At 46.4% G+C, this 16,784-nt stretch overlaps 2 protein-coding genes across 3 annotated transcripts in view; one reads left to right on the top strand and one right to left on the bottom strand.

Moving 5' to 3' along the window:
* COG8 (component of oligomeric golgi complex 8) overlaps positions 1-2,941 on the bottom strand; it is a 9,718-nt gene extending 6,777 nt beyond the window's left edge. The window contains exons 1-2 of the mRNA XM_018570229.1: positions 2,578-2,941; positions 1,289-1,496 (exon numbers count right to left, since the gene is read on the bottom strand). Of these exons, the coding sequence (XP_018425731.1) occupies positions 1,289-1,496; positions 2,578-2,909 (540 nt within the window). The 5' untranslated portion in view covers positions 2,910-2,941. The remainder of the gene's footprint in view (positions 1-1,288; positions 1,497-2,577) is intronic.
* Positions 2,942-3,202: 261 nt separating this feature from the next.
* PMS1 (PMS1 homolog 1, mismatch repair system component) overlaps positions 3,203-16,784 on the top strand; it is an 88,927-nt gene continuing 75,345 nt past the window's right edge. For both annotated transcript variants that reach the window (XM_018570232.1, XM_018570234.1), the window contains exons 1-3: positions 3,203-3,258; positions 7,621-7,767; positions 15,005-15,187. In XM_018570232.1, the coding sequence (XP_018425734.1) occupies positions 7,636-7,767; positions 15,005-15,187 (315 nt within the window). In that variant the 5' untranslated portion in view covers positions 3,203-3,258; positions 7,621-7,635. The remainder of the gene's footprint in view (positions 3,259-7,620; positions 7,768-15,004; positions 15,188-16,784) is intronic.

Genomic DNA, 16,784 nt, shown 5'->3' with positions numbered 1-16,784 from the left:
AAATAGAGGGGAAACTGTTTTTTTTTTTTTATTTATTTCGGTAATTTTTCCTTAATATAGTAAAAAATAAAAAACCCCAGTGGTGAATAAATACCACCAAAAGAAAGCTCTATCTGTCCCCAAAAATGGTATAAAATTTGTTTGAGTACAGCGTTGCATAACGGAATAAATGTCAAAGTACAGCAGCGCTGAATACTGAAAAATGGCCTGGATGGGAAGGGGGGTATAACAACACGGATGTCAACTGGTTAAACATGTAAAAAAAAAAAAAAAATGAAGAAGGAAAAAAGATATAGTACCGAGAAGGCTACAATTGTTTTTCACGACCTATAACTCCCAAAATAATCTTAAATCCCAGGCATGATATACCCTATAAAATCAGGATAAATAAGAACTTATTATGAATTACTTTCAGTTAGCTACACTAATTATGTACACATTAGTATTGCCAAAACTGTGAAAACATTTATTTTTCTGACTTTTTTTATAAGAAAAAAAAGTATATATGCATACATCACATCGAATTAAAGCCCATTTTGTCCTCTAAAAAAAAAAGGTATACAAGAATATGTGTAGGTGGAATGCATGAGGAACATGGAAATTATGGTTAAAGAAACACGCAGCAAAAATGACAAAATTGCTCCGGTTCCCAATTTCTGAAGCTATGTCACTGAAGGGGATAATTACACGGAAGCCATTTTATTTTCCAAAGGATTTGTATTTCTGTCCATCCAGTCCTGAGATTTACCTAGTCCTACCACAAAGCAAAGTCCTATCTGGCAGAGCAGAAGAATTACTGACTGGACAGTCAAAGAAGAAGCAGCATACGGATGAGCTAATCTCCGTCACTCTGCTTTCTCCTTCTATCGGCATGTTAGCACTACAGCACAACTGACTGGCTTCTTGTGTTCCGTGTGTCCCTTTCCCAGTCTGTGCTTTGCTGTACATAGGACTGTAATAGAGCCAGCTGTCAATCAGGTAGTGGGGTGGATTGGGATCCTTGCCGGCTGCAGTGCGGCTCTGCACTGTCAGCATATAGCAGGCAACAGCCCCTACATGCTGAATTTGGGTCACAGGAGTATTTTAGTAAATGTCCTTCTGTGACCAAAAAGGGAACTAAAGCCAAAAATATAAGGGTTTGGCCTGGCTTGAGTTCTCTTTTAAAGCAGCCATTTGGTGGCTAAGTGATCAGTGAACTTTTTTCCACATGAAAACCAACTGCAGAATACACATGTGTAGGAGTAAGAGGAATAGCTTTGAGCTTTTTTAGACGATCAATGAAACTGACCTGGATGACAGGTATAGAGGAATGTTTCTTCTCTAGGCGTTTGACATAGGCGGCGAGCTCCAGAGCCTCTTCATAATATCCATTACGTACACAAGTGTCCATTAACTGTGGGATCTCCAAGATCTCTAAAATTTCTGTATGTCGGTTCAGAGTCAGTGTATTCATACGCCGACTGGCACTGATATCCTCCGCCTGCTTCACAAAACCCCTGAAACCACAACAGTCTACTTACATTTGTTACATGACACAGGGTGACAGAAAAGGGGTGTGCAATCTCAATGGCAACAACATGAGAGCGGGTGACAATAGAGAGAAGACAGGGGATGACAGTAATGAGGATGAATGAAATCAAAGACAGAAGTGATAGAAGTAACAGGAGAGGATACAGAATAATACATAAGCAGCAGAATCTAAAGACAACAGCAGGTGACAGGAGAGGATAGACAACAAGCAAGGTAAGGTAAGCAGAAGTGACTAGGAAATGGAGACAGGAGGGTGCAGAATTGACAGTGACAGAAAAAGAGGGGGGAAGGGGGCAGGATTTACACACTGGGGTGACAAGGAGATAGAGGCAAAAATGACAGACGGCTGAAACCTGACAATCAAGTCTTGCCAACAGGAGCAATACTGACTGATGGACGGAGGACACACACATGGTGGCAATACAGATGGCAGGAAAGGTACAGGGGTATAAGAAGAAGACAATAATACTGGATGGGCAAGGTCTCTGGAGGACAGGGATATGGTGGTAATGGAGGACAAGGTACATGCAGATCGAAGGGAAATCTGGCAGTAGGAGGATGGAGATGACATGGGGGTATGTGGTCAGTGATAGGATGGTGATGGAGGTGTGCTGCATATCTCCTGGACGTCAGGCAGTAGGAGGATGGAGATGACATGGGGGTATGTGGTCAGTGATATGGTGGTGATGGAGGTGTCCTGCATATCTCCTGGACGTCAGGCAGTAGGAGGATGGAGATGACATGGGGGTATGTGGTCAGTGATAGGATGGTGATGGAGGTGTGCTGCATATCTCTGGGAAGTCAGGCTGTAGGAGGATGGAGATGACATGGGGGTATGTGGTCAGTGATAGGATGGTGATGGAGGTGTGCTGCAGATCTCCTGGACGTCAGGCAGTAGGAGGATGGAGATGACAGGGGGTATGTGGTCAGTGATATGGTGGTGTCCTGCAGATCTCCTGGATGTCAGGCAGTAGGAAGATGGAGGTGACAGGGGTATGGGGAGTAGGAAGATGGAGATGACATGGTGGTGATGGAGGGACAAGGTACCTGCAGGTCTCTTGGAAGCCGGGCAGCTTGGCCAGTAGTCGGGACACATTGTCCTCCACCTGTCCGAAGTCCCGGTAGATGAGCTCGGTGCAGTCGGCAGTGCGGATGAAGGTCTTGTAGTGGGTGAAGGCCAGCTCCCGGGTCTGCTGCAGGATCTGCGCCCGCTCCTCGCTCAGCCGCTCCGGCTCCCTTCGTAGCTTGTCTACCCCGAAGGAGCTGAGCTCCAGCAGGTAGGCAGCGAAGTCTGGGCTGTCCCGCCAGCTGTCCGGAAAGCTGCTACGAAACACCGAGGCCAAGACACTCTCTTCTTCCACGTCTACCGCCGCCATCATTACTACGGACTGCCACACTTCAACAAAACTTTACACACTTTAGACAGCTGCAGTCGCCATCTTTGTAGAGGCGCTGTGATTTTATTGAGAACGGACAGTCGGGTTCCAGAGAGCTGTAACCCAGGAGGCAGTTCATAGCAGCAGATGAATAACACTTCTCTTTTGCCCCCTGCTGGATATAAGGAGGTATGGCAGCCTGCGAACTGTGCTGCTGCAGCAGCAGACGGGGTATGCTCCCTCCCACATGTCAGACCCCAGTGACGGCATCAACCAGCGTCCAAGCACTGTGTATGGGTCACGTGGATCAGAGATGGTTCATCTACCTGCAGTGTGAAGGGAACTGGGGCAGGTATATTAGGAATCTTATCTTTCCAGGCGATGTGAAGGCGTACTACATGCTGTTTTATGGTCCTATTAGGTGGTCAATGAGAACTGGAGTATTCTACAAGGCAGCCAGGGCACTGTTTATCTAAACAGCAGTGATGTGAAATGTATTGCAGCCACTTGGCAGTGTCCTGTAGGAGTTATTGCATGTTTCTTAAAGGGGGACTACAACCTCGTATTCATTACAGCAAAGGAAGGTGCCATCTTAGCCTCTATTTTGATTTTCAGTTGCCATGGTGCTGCTCATGTGATCAGCTATTTGAGGGCTTGAAAGTTGGTTAAGAGCTGGAATAAGCACAGTGACAACCTCGACTGTTGGCACGCCATAAAATAACTGTTTTGTGAGACATTAAATTGGTGGGTAAAGTTCCTCTTTACTAATGAGTAATATAATACATATTTTTGCTGCTAGTAGCAACTAGACCCTAGTTGTTTTTTCTCCTGGAGATATTATTTATTACAGGTATTTATATAGCGCCTGAAATTTACTCAGTGCTTCACATAGTGCACATTTACATCAGTTGATATAAAGTTGCATGGAAGTGCTAGATGTGTTTTTTAGTTTATGCACAGCCCATTTTTTTGTGAAAGCAGAAGTGGATTTAAATAAATAAGCCCTGGGGGTGTTTGCCATCATGTTCTAGTATGCGCAGCCTACAGCACATTATAGCCCACTTACCTAAAGAATACCCTCTAACACAGAGCTGTCCCCTCCGGAACCACTTTCTCCCAGCTTCGGCGTCTGGTTTAGCTGGCCGGCCAGCATGATGTAACTCCCATATATGCACATGGCAGTTACATCTCGGCATGCCGGGTCTGTGCACTGAACTGCACAGAAAAAAATGCTGACAGGCATGTAGGATCTTTTTTAGTAGAAGAGACGTACACAGTCACTTCTGCTTTAAAAATCCTGCCTGTCAGCAGTTTTTCAATTAGGACACTTTACTTCCACTTTAGGCTCACCGTACACTATCCAAACTGATCTTCTTTAGATCTACAATCAACTATGTACTACAATACCTGCCTGATGTGATACAAAAAGAAATGGATCATTTAACCATGTCTGGTCTGCAATACGTATATATACGGCAGCCTGCAAAAGTGATTAAACAGCCGGTGTTGGGTGATAATGTACAAGCTATGCGGCATCTATACCGGCTCGGCGTGTGTCCCCGCAACAATCGGAGAGAGATTCAGCGGCTTTCATGACTTCCGGTGTCACTGTGTACATTCTCTGGCTCTTAGAGCCAGGAGAAGAAGCTAGGGAAGCAGATATCTGCTTCTTTGGGGTCCTATCACATCCTATCTGATATTACATAGGGTGGCTTGTTAGCCCCCTATGTGATAGCATTAAGGTTAGTGTAAACAATGCAAAATGTTTGAAAAATGAAAGTAACATATAAGAAAATTTTAAAAATGCCCCCCAATTTTTTTATAGTGCCCGCCGCGTGCATGCGCATAACGTATTGTTCCGTGTATAAGACTACTTTTTCTTAAAAATATTTACCTAAAAATGGAGGGGCGTCTTATACACGGGGGGCCGAGAGGAGAACCGCGGTTGCGAAACTTGCCGATACCTCTGCAAACTAGCCTCACGAGTGAAACTTCCGATTGCAGAGACAAGCTAACAGGTTTCCTCCAATCATGAGCCTTATGTACACGATGTCAGCTGATGCTGCGGAGAGCCTGTAGCCAGTGCCCAGATGCAACAGAGGGCGGTAATGTCGGAGCATTCTGAGCCCATAAAAATGTCAGAAAACGAAAAAAATGCCGGTATCAGTAAGCTGTCTTACTCTGCAAAATTTAAACTGGATGTAATCAGTTATACAAAAGAGCATGGAAAATATTGATTTCTGAATTTTGTGTAAGAAAAGTGGGGGGCGTCCTATACATGGGGGTGTCTTATAGACGGAAAAAATACAGTACATACGTCAACACACGTTGGTGCGCCTACGTGCAAAAACGAAAATTGCGCTACACATGTTACATATACATATCCCCGTAGGGCACATATTACATATTGTGCCCTACGGGAAATTTGGGGTATTGAAGTTTTTTGCAGCTTCACAGGGAAGCGCAATTTTAAGGCTTGAATGTTTGGTATCTATTTACCCGGCATGACCCCATCTTTTATATTTTACCAAAATATTGTCTATTATATTCTGTTTCTGTGCCCTAAACTTGATTTTAGTATATTTTTATCCTAAAAATATTGGTTTGATAAACATTTGCGCAAATACCGTGCTACATAAAAAATTGCAACTAGCATTTTTTTATTCTACAGGGCCTCTGCTTTCAGAAAATATATAATGGTTTGGGGGGGTTTGAGCTGTACTATTTATTTATGTGTGTGCAAATGGTAAGAAATTTCCCATAGGGCACAATTTTTAAAAGCTTTTACCGCTCATCAGTTTAGTGTTAACAGTGATTGATGGCCTGAGAATGGTTGCTCTCACTGCGACGTTCATGGCAATATGTAGGGTAATTTTTGTTTTTGCACGTAGGCGTACTATCGCGTGTTTGCGTATGTATGTGCACGTGGGGGGGATGGGATTTACATTTTTTTTAAATTTCTTATAACTGGTATAAGACTATTAATATACGACACATAAACAATCGATCTAGTGGCGCAAGTTGGTGACTTGTTTTATGTTAAACCTTACTTTGGAGGACAAGAGCTACGAGACAAGGCTACTAAATTTAAACATGTTCACATTGGAGGTGAGGAGATTAAGGGGGGGATATGATCTCCATGTACAAAATGTTCAATGGTGACAGCAACATTGGCGATAAACTATTTAAAATTAACTCGTTACAAAAACTAGAGGCCACCACCTAAAATTGGTGGGAAAAAAATTCCAGCACAAGGGGCGAAGGTGGTTCTTCACAGTTAGAGCGGTTAAGGTCTGGAACTCACTGCCACAGGCAGTGATTTCAGCAAAAAACGTGGAATTGTTCAAGAAACTTTTGGACGATTTTTTAAGGGACAGTAATATACAGGGGTACAAGTACTCCTACAAATGAGATCCTATAGGTTGGACTTGATGGACTAATGTCTTTATTCAACCTCAAATACTATGTAACTATGTAACATGTTTTGCAGCAGGGGTTCATAACCTCTTATGATGACAGACCCCCCAATAAATTGCCCAATATATCCCCATGCTGCTTTTACCAGACTGTCAAAATTTCCATTATCACTTGTCCCATTAGGTACCAGTTTGACTACAAAGTATGTAATTAGCTTGATTTTACTTTACATATGGATATCTAGAAACACAACTGCTGAAGGGAAATGATAAGGACTTTATCATATTTTAAGTGGGAGAACTTGCACAATTGGTGGCTGACTAAATACTTTTTTGCCCCACTGTATATAAAAACAGCAACTCACAAATACACAATCCAGCTACAGATAGTGAGATTTTGCTGTTGTTTTTGTGCAATCAATACATAAAATCGAGGTACAGCTTTTGACAGTGTTGCTCACATGTCATCTAACATTTAAATTTTTCTACTTCAATTTCAAGTTCGCTAATAAAGAGAATGCTGTTTCAAAGCTGCAGTCCCATACCCCAAGGGTATAGATACCCTGGTGAAGAACCACAGGTTTACTTATAGAGAGTGTTAGAAGTTTGGGGGTCTGGGGAAATTAAGGAATTGTTTTTTGCAAACTAATTTTTACATATGTCTGTTTTAACCAAAATTATTCTTATTATACAGGATGTATACAGTGCCAACAGTTTGTGCAGCACTTTACAAGATATGGGTAGGCAGTACAATTACAATACCATACACATGGGTTAGAAGGACCTTGGTCATGAGAGCTTACAATCTATAAGGATCATACACTGAGGGGGATTTATCAAAACTGGAGCAGACAGAACTCATAGAGCATTTGCCGATGGCAACCAATTCGCTTCTCTCTCATTTTCAAAGCTTCCATCTAATACAATACCATCCATCCATCCAATACCATACACATGGATTAGAAGGACCTTGGTCTTGAGAGTTTACAATCTATAAGGATCATACATTGAGGGGAATTTACCAAAACTGAAACAGATCAAACAACACAGAGCTCTTTCCCCCCCCCCCCCCCCCATTGTGTCTTATTCTTGTGTAAATCCTTCCAGGGAAATATGGTGTTATTGGCCATTATGTTGGGTCCTTTTTGGGCTATCTCTGCCTTTGACGCTTTCATGGCCATCTTGGTTTTTATACAGGTAGTTATGTCTTTTTATGTAAAAATAGTTTTATAGTTATAAAGTTGATCTAGTCAACCATTGAATATTTGTTTTACTTTGTCATGTTTGTATTTGCTCAGCAGTCTTCGTTTGAGATGCACCACTTGCCGTCAGAAACCATCCGATTACTATCCAGCTCCCAAGTGATTACTGCTGTGGTCAGTGTGGTTAAAGAGCTTGTGGAGAATGCCTTGGATGCTAATGCTAACAGCATTGAAATAAAACTGGTTCGTACCCTCTATATGTATCCAAGTAGAACACATTTTCTGTTTACCTTATTGGTGCCCAACTATTGTTTTTGGCAATTCTTTATGCTCAAGTGAACAGACACTTATTTGTTTTTTTCTTCTGTGCATAAAGTGTTGTTTTCTTAGTAGGTAAAAATCCTTAGAGTTTTCTCTTCATTTTACACCCCTGTTACATGTTAAAATCGGAATGACCTGTATGCTGAAATTCTTGTACAAATAATAATACATCCTCATGATGAGATGTAGGGAGACTTGGTACGTTAGCTCAAGCTAGCCATTTAGTTACTGTGGGATTTTCACTTCTTTTTGCAGGGACATATTTTATGTTTTGGTAAAATGTAGCTATATTCCCCCGGGATAATGCGTATTAAGTTTAATTCTAACAACGTAACAGAAAAACGATGGGGATTCCAACTTTTTCTGATTTTATCTAATGGGGTAAAATTTGTATTGTTTATTTACAAGTGTAACACCAACATATTTTATACAATCTACAAACACATACTTTATTGCTCTTACTCTTTATTCTTGGCATACCTTATTGCTCTTTCCTTTCACATTCTAATAACAGTGGCCATTTTAACTAAGGGCAACTTTCTAGATCTCCCTTTACTTCTTGGAACTCTGGCACATGTGATTAAGACATGTGACCTTGCACATCATTTCAGGGGAGGAAAATGTAATTCCCTGAGATCTCATGAGATTTACCACAAATGCACTGCTGATGTAACCTTCCCAAGATGCAATGTTTGGGCACAATTACATCATTTGTGCCAAAGTGGACCAGGAAGTGGATGAACTCTATTTAAGTAAATAAAAAAAATGTTTGATTAACTAATGAATGTTAGTTGCGCTAATATTGCGCAACATAAAAATTTGCAACTACCACCATTTTATTCTATAGGGTCTTGGCATTCAGAAAATATATAATGTTGGGGGGTTTTAAGTCATTTTCAGGCCTAAAATGTGGAATATAACATGGGTGCAAAAAATGAAAAAAGGGCCTCAGTCATGAAGGGGTTAATTACCCTATCAGGATATTTTTTGTAACTTGGAAAATAGCTATGCAGACGTAGAGAGAACATGCAGACTGTGGTCAGTGTTTGGTAACTGAACCTAGAACCTAAGCTCTGCAAGGATACAATTGTGACAACTATGCCACTATGGTTTGCTTTTCGATGACAAAAGTAGGCATAATTATTAAAATTATTTTCCATGTTTCTTCTATGACCTACTTTAAAAAGCTAGGGCAACATGGGCTCTCTGCTCCAGAAGGACCCCTATGTTACTCTTCTAAACAAGAAACCGGGGTTTTCAATTTAAGCTGCTTCGCCTCCTAAAATAAAATGCCGCTGGCTTCTGGATTAGGCAGGCTAGCTCCTGAATTTCATAGTAAATGTTCCACCCCTACTTTATCATATACTGCGTAGCTGGTGTTAAAAATGAAATGGAGGCACCTAGTGCCTGCCCACACCCCTTTTTTCTTTCTTCCTGAGCTTCCCAGATTTATGCAGAATCTGACCTGAGCCAAGAAACTTGAAAATAATCCTTTCTTCTGCCTTTCACCCCTCTTTATTGGTCAGAACAATGGGCATCCTCACAGACAATTGTGGATACGCAGTATTCTCTTTGACTCTTGACCTAAAGTGCCTCTATCATACAGTAAAGAATGGGAGCTGCCTTTGACGACCTTTCCTTTTGAGAATGCTAATTCCCTGGCTGTAATGTGTTGGCTTCAATGCTGTCTGAGTTTCTAATGAGAACAAACCTAGAGATAACAAATTCTGACGCTCACTCATTGTTTCTCAGGAGTATTGAAGCCACACTTGGCCAGACAGCCTTCCTTTTAAGAAGGCCAGCAGTGTCAGTCCAAGTCGGCAGCTACATACACCATTGGAAGACATGTATGAGAACAGTGAGATCCTTGACCTCTACTGCAGAAAAAACACTGTTTCTCTCCTGTTCATTGAAGGACACAGGGCAACAGATCGTAGATCCTGTATGGTAGGGTATATCGCCACCTGCAGGAGTAGGACGCTAGGCACATAACAAAAAGACAAAAGACAGCCTAGGGGCGGCCCCTGCTGGTGGCCAAACCCTCCACCTGCTGACAAGTCTCCAGTTTTTTGTCTAGCGTCAGGAGTAAGGAGCTAAAAAATTTTCTCTGGAAAATTTCTTTCCTTCTGTTTTTTTTCGCGATTCTTCTAGCAAGTGTCACCAGGGTGACATGCTGGATGGAGATGGATCCTTGTTGTCTCCCCTGGGTGGCCGTCGAGCGCATGCAGACTCTGCCACGGTGGGTCGGCTGCGACTAGTAGTCCCTATGGGTGCCTGCGGGTTCGTCCCGGGGGGTGCATATGACAGGGGGTCCTGGCCCGCCTGTCACAACACTGCCTGCAGGCTGGCAGCGCCGCGTCTGCGGTCGGGGACGCTCGCCTTTCGCTGCTTCCCTGCACGCCTGGGCCTGTTGTCTACTTAGCCCAGGGGTGCCGCGGTCCGTGCCGCGGCCGCTACTCGAGGCCCCGGTCTCGTTTGCGGCCTCCAGGCGGATCCGCGGCCGCCATCTTGGATCAGGGCAAAATGCCCTTTCTCCGCTGTCACCTCCTCCCAGGGCTCCTTTCAACCCCAGATGGATGGGGGTGAGCTTCCTTTTGGCCTGTGGCGCCGCTGAAGCTGGAAACGGGGGGGCAGCTCTCCTCTTCCGTGGTTCGGACACTGCCCTTGCCGGATGAAAATAGGGCCGGGGGTCGTGGGTGCTGCAGTGGTCTCCCTGTTGCCCGTGGCGGTCGTCTGGTGGGCGGTTGTTGGTACCAGTGGGATCATGGCTCGCAAGGACAGGCCTTCTGGTTGCATTGTGAGGGCTGTGGGCTGTGCTCTGCGGACCCCTCTGGATCCCCTCTCTGTGCGCCTGCGCTCCTTTGCCAGTCGCCCGGGGCCCCCCTCAGGTTCGTCTAGGGGGTCGGTACTGCGCTGTCCTTGGGGGGTTTTTTTTTCCTCTGCTCTGGCTGGGTTTGGGTCGTGCTTTGAACGCGCCCTGACGTAGTGCCCCCTACGAAACGTGTTTTGCCGTTGACGTTCCCGGCCATGTCTGGAGAGTCCGGGGTGGAGGGGGAACTTCCCTCCGCGTCGCCTCTTCGGGACCCGGGAGATTCCTCTCAGTCGAAATTGGCCAGTGAGGATGGGTCTGCGTCGGCGCTCATGGTTCAGGGATGTGAACTTGGTGCGGCACGGGTGCGCGCTGTCCGTGTGTTTCTTAAAATTGAGGTGTCTCCTGGCTCTTCTACGCTGTCCTCGATGCAGTTCGGGACGCATAAGAGCAAGCGCTCCGACAAGGTGTTTCACTACATTCCTTTTTTCTTTTTTTGATGAATTTATCTATAAGGAGTGGAAACGCCCAACCAAGTTCTTTGCGGTTCCAGTACGTTTCTCGGTTCGCTAGCCGGTTGCGGAGGACTTTTGGCCCAATTGGGCCTCCCCGCCTGGGGTGGCCCACCGGTCTCCCGCTTGAACACTGCAACCTTTATTCCGGTGGTGGATCACCGTCCTTTAAGTATTCCACCGGTTGGAAGGCTGAGGCGCTTTTTACACGCCTTATACTCTGTGTCGGGTGCGCTGATGCGACCCATCCTGGCTTCTGCCCTGGTCTCTCAGACCCTGTCGGAGTGGGCAGGGATGTTGCACCAGGGTCTTGCGGAGGAGCATGTTTCCCCCACCTATGAGGACTTGGTGGAGCTGCTGGTGCAGGGCTTGAGTCGGTCTGCAACCCGGCCTTGGATGAGGCGACCCTGGTGGCGGTTACGCTTCGCCGTTTGTTCTGGCTTACGTGCTGGTCGGCTGACCAGGCTTCTACAAACATTCTAACGGAGCTTCCCTTCGCTGTGGACTGCCTGTTTGGCACCACCTTGGACTGGATCGGCTCTTGGCGGACTTTTGGCTGACTCACGTCTCCGACGCTTGGGTTCGGGAGCTGGTTTCCTCTGGCTACAAGATCGACTTTCTGCCCTGTCCGGTACACAGATTTTTCTCGTCCACCTCAGGCCTTTCCCCTCCACGCCTGGCGGATCTTCATCGCGCAGTGGTGGGCCTCTTGTCCCAGGGGGTGGTCGTGCCGGTTCCGTTTTTGGAACAGTTGCAGGGCTTTTATTCACATCTGTTCACTGTGCCTAAGTGAGAGAGGGTTAGGTCCATCCTGGGCCTCAAACGCCCACACTCTTTTGTGCGGGTCTGTCGTTTACGCATGGAATCAATTCGGTCCGTGGTGATATGACCTGTTTGCCTCCATCTACATCAAGGAGGCCTACCTTCCTGTGCCTATTGCGTGTCTCCTCAGCGATATCTTCGTTTCGCGGTGGGGGGAGAGCATTTCCAGTTGTGGCGCTGCCTTTCGGCCTCGCGCTGCCCCCGCAGGGGTTCACCGAGGTGCTTGCCTTGGTTCTGGCGCTCTTGTGTTGCCGGGGGAATCTCGATCGTGGGGTATTTGGATGATCTGCTTCTGCGGAGTTGCACTCCTCTCTTGTGTCGGCTCGGGAGGTCACGGTGCGCTCCTTAGAGTAGTTCTGGTGGATCCTGGATCTCCGGAAGTCTTGTCTGGTGCCTTCGCCGCGCCTGGAGTATCTGGGCCGAGTCCTGTCCACGGTCGCAGCCCGGGGTTTTCTTCCTCCGGACAAGCTACTGACACTTCATTCTGAAGTGCGTCTGTTGCGGACTTGCTGGTGGTCGTCCATTAGCTTCTGTATGCAGGTCCAGGCTCTCATGGTGGCCTCCTTCGAGGCGGTGCCTTCTGCTCTGCACCACACCGGGACCCTCCAGTGGGATATTCTGGGGCTGTGGGTCAAGTCCACCCTGTCGCTGGACAGGTAAATTCGGTTAACGCGGCCTCCCTGTGGTCGTGGCTTCACTCTCCAGCATTGGTGCGCGGGGAGTCCTTCCGTCTAGTGTGCTGGACGGTGGTCACGACGGCTGCCAGCCTGTGGGGCTGGGGGCCCCCTGCCAGTGCAGGGTCGGTGGCCGCTGGACGAGTCTCGCCGGCCGATCAATGTGTTGGAACTTCGGGCGCTTCGCAGGTCCCTTCGTTGGTCGCACTGTCTCCACAGTCTGGCGGTTCAGGTTCAGTCCGACGACGCCACCGCAATGGCGTACATCAACCATCAGGGCGGCACAATGAGCGTGACCGCATGTCGAGAAGTGTCCGGGATCCTGTCCTGGCAGGCCGACTCCCTCAGTCGCCAGTCGATGGGCCCGGGGGGTGGTCCCTACGCCGGGAGTTTTTTCATCCACTCTGTCTTCGCTGGGGGAAACCAGATGTGGACCTTCTGGCGTCTCTTCTCAACGGAGAGGTGGAGAGGTTCGTGGCCCGGGGGCTGGAACCCTGGGTGTTGCCGGGGGATGCCCTGGTGGATCATTAGGTGCCTTACGGTCCGATTTACGCCTTCCCTCCACTTTACCTGTTACCTTGGCTTCTGCGACGGATCGCGGCCGAAGACTTCCTCGTTGCTCCGGGTTGGCCTCGGAGGGCGTGGTACGCGGATGTGGTTGTGCTGTTGATGGCCGCTCCTTGGCGGCAGCCTCTGCGTCCGGACCTTCTCTCCAAGGGGCCTGTGTTCCATCCTTTATCGTCGCTGGCTTTGACCGCGTGGCGGTTGAGGGCCGGGTCCTGGGGGACCAAGGGTTGTCTGATGTGGTCATCTCCACGATGCTTGGCGCATGCAAAGCAGTCTCTGGGAGGATTTACCTTCGCACGTGGCTGGCCTATTTTGTCTGGTGCGGGGCGGGGGCCTGGTCTCTGCGATTGTTTTCCATCAGCAACATTCTTGCCTTTTTGCAATGCGGTGTGGCTCAAGGGTTGGCATTGAGCACGTTGAAGGGGCTGATTCTGCCTTGACTGTGCTTTTCGAACGGCCCTTGGCGTCTAATGCTCTGGTTCGCACCTTTTTGTTCAGGGGGTTGCACGTATTGCTCCTCCTGTCCGCTTGCCTTTGGCACCGTGGGATCTGAACCTGGTGCTTTCGGTGCTGCAGGAATCCCCCTTTTGAGCCTATTCGGGAGATTCCGCTTTTGTCCTTGTCCCAAAAGAGTGGCCTTTTTGGTGGCCGTCACTTCCGTTCGGTGGGTGTTTGCATTGGCTGCCTTGTCCTACAAGTCACCTTTTCTGGTCCTTCATGGGGTCAAGGCTGTTCTCTGTCCTCGACCGGCCTTCCTGTCTTAGGTCGTGTCGGCTTTTCATATGTATGAAGACATTTTTCTACCTTCCTTGTGCCCACACCCGGTCCGCAGGAAGGGGAGGGCGCTACATTGCCTGGATGTGGTGCGTGCTCTTCGTGTCTATTTGGGAGCTACTGCTTCTTTCCGTGAGACGGATTCCCTGTTTGTGCTCACGGGGGGCCCTTGTAGGGGCCGGGCCACGTCGGCGGCTACCGTTCCCGATGGATTTGTGATGTGGTTGTTCAGGCGTATGCCGTTGGGGGGCGTGAGCCCCCTTTCCCTGTCATTGCCCATTCTACTAGGGCTGTTAGAGCTTCCTGGGCTTTTCGCCATGGGGCTTCTGTTTCTCAGGTTTGCAAGGCCGCTGCCTGGCCTTCTGTTCACGCCTTTGTCTAGTTCTACAAGGTGGATGTTTTAGCATCGGCGGATGCTGGTTTGGGGCGGCAGGTTTTGCAGGCGTCTCTTTGGGTGCTTCTTGGGTTGTTTGTGTTTGCCCATCCCTCATTGAGTTACTGCTTGGTGACGTCCCATACAGGATCTACGATCTGTTGCCCTGTGTCCTTCAATGAACGGGAGAGAAAATAGGATTTTTGTACTCACCGTAAAATCCTTTTCTCTCCGTTCATTGAAGGACACAGGTCTCGCCCTCTTTTTATGGGGGTGCACTCCTAACTGCTTGTTACTAACTGGAGACTTGTCAGCGGGTGGGGGTTTTGGCCACCAGCAGGGGCCGCCCCTAGGCTGTCTTTTGTCTTTTTGTTATGTGCCTAGCGTCCTACTCCTGCAGGTGGCGATATACCCTACCATACAGGATCTACGATCTGTTGCCCTGTGTCCTTCAATGAACGGAGAGAAAAGGATTTTACGGTGAGAACAAAAATCCTATTTTTTTCAATAGCTCTAGGACAAAACACATCTCCAGCTTGCTGGTTGAACAGTAAAGTAGCAGCTTGCTGAGGTATTGAATACTTACATGATCTAATTTATATTATTTAGCATAACTTCTGTATTTTAGGACAACTTTGGATTTGACAAGATTGAGGTCCAGGATAATGGGGACGGAATTAAAGCTGCAGATGCTCCTGTTATGGGCATCAAACACTACACCTCTAAAATTACCAACCATGAGGACTTGGGGGCTTTGGAGACATATGGGTTTCGTGGAGAAGCTTTGGGTTCAATCTGCTCTGTAGCAGAGGTAAGTCACAATCATCTCACTGGAGATAATTACATGCTGCCATGTAAAGACAAAACATGTTGAGAACGTTCACACAATAAATGATGGGAGTATTAACTTCAATTATCCAATCGTGTGAAAAAGAAATTCCTGATTACATATTTCATCTGCACATGATTGGCTAATTGAAGTAAATATTCACACAATTTATCATGTGAAGGTTCTTAACACCTTTGGTAAATCTGCTCAAATCTCTCATCCAGATGTTATAACTTATTAAAGAGCAATTGAAGCAATAAGTGTGATCAATTGGTAAAGTTTTATTTGTGTCCTGAAAACCTGTGCTGATGTCACAATGTCCACTTGGTTGTCAATATGAATGATGTATATTTACTAGGGATGCACCGATATATATCGGCCGCCGAAACATATTGGGCGAAATGGCACTTTTGGCATAATGCCGAAAGAGCCATGTTGCGGCCGATACATTGGCGCATCCTTCGTTTCTTTTCTTCCCGCTGTTCCAGCGGGGAGAAAAGAAAGTGACAGCCGGCCGAGCGCTGCAGGACGAGAGCGCTGTGAGCGGCCAGCGTCTCTCCTCCCACACCGCTCAGCCGCCTGTCACAGTCCAGCAGAGCGGTGTGGGGGCGGAGACAGCGCTGTCACAGTAGGCTTGGCTTTCCTCTCTACACCGCTCGATCAGCCTGCTGTGGCATTGTGTCAGAGAGAAAAGCAATGTACACACACTCAGTGATCAGTGATCGCTGAGTGTGTGTACATAATTGAGGACATGGTATGTTAACTATATCCTCAATTATGAATGAATGGGAGTGATCTACATCACCCCCATTCATTCATAATTGTGGTTATAGTAAACAAACAATGTTCTCATGTTATCAATGAACAGGAACACTCATAGAGGATTCCTGTTCATTGATAACAGGGGACACAGAAAAAGAGATTGAGGACTTTGTGTTCTCAATCTCTTTTTCTATTTTAAAAGGGAAATATCAGGGATCTGTTTAGACCCCTAATCTTTCCCCGAAGCCCCTAAAAGTAAAGTAAAAAATAAAAATATTTAATAAAAAATGAATTAATAAATATAAAAAATTAAAAAAGTTTATAAAAAATATTAAATTAAATTATGCATAGTAAAAGTAAATAAACACAAACTCTGAAAACATACAGTATAAAAAAATATATGAATAAAATATGTATAAGGCTAGGTTTACACCTGGGCGTACTATAGGCGCATTTTTTCAGCTTGTTTTTAGCACGTTTTTTGTAATTCGTCCAGGTGCTTTTCGTTAATTACGGCTAAATGAATCTTGCGATCATCGGGGCAGGATGGGGCTGCCGTACGGAAATCGTACGACTATTCGATCATCGGACGAAAAGTTTCGTCCGATAATCGTAAGGTGTATTTAGGAAAGCTTTGTTTGGTGTTTGTTTTTTTGCTGAATTTATTTTTAAACAAATATAGGTTTTATACATAGAAGCCTTCTTGATGTTATTCCTATCATCACCTACACACAATTTCAGCTGAAGATTGGCAGCCTCTGCATTGGTTGCTGAAATTATATCTAAGTGACCATGCAGTGACTGACTTAAATCATCT

Source organism: Nanorana parkeri, unplaced genomic scaffold (assembly GCF_000935625.1).
Source record: "Nanorana parkeri isolate BGI_ZX_2015 unplaced genomic scaffold, ASM93562v1 scaffold1482, whole genome shotgun sequence".
Classification (NCBI taxonomy): Eukaryota; Metazoa; Chordata; class Amphibia; order Anura; family Dicroglossidae; genus Nanorana; species Nanorana parkeri.
The sequence above is the reverse complement of the archived record's forward strand: the minus strand, read 5'-3'. Positions and strand labels throughout refer to the sequence as shown.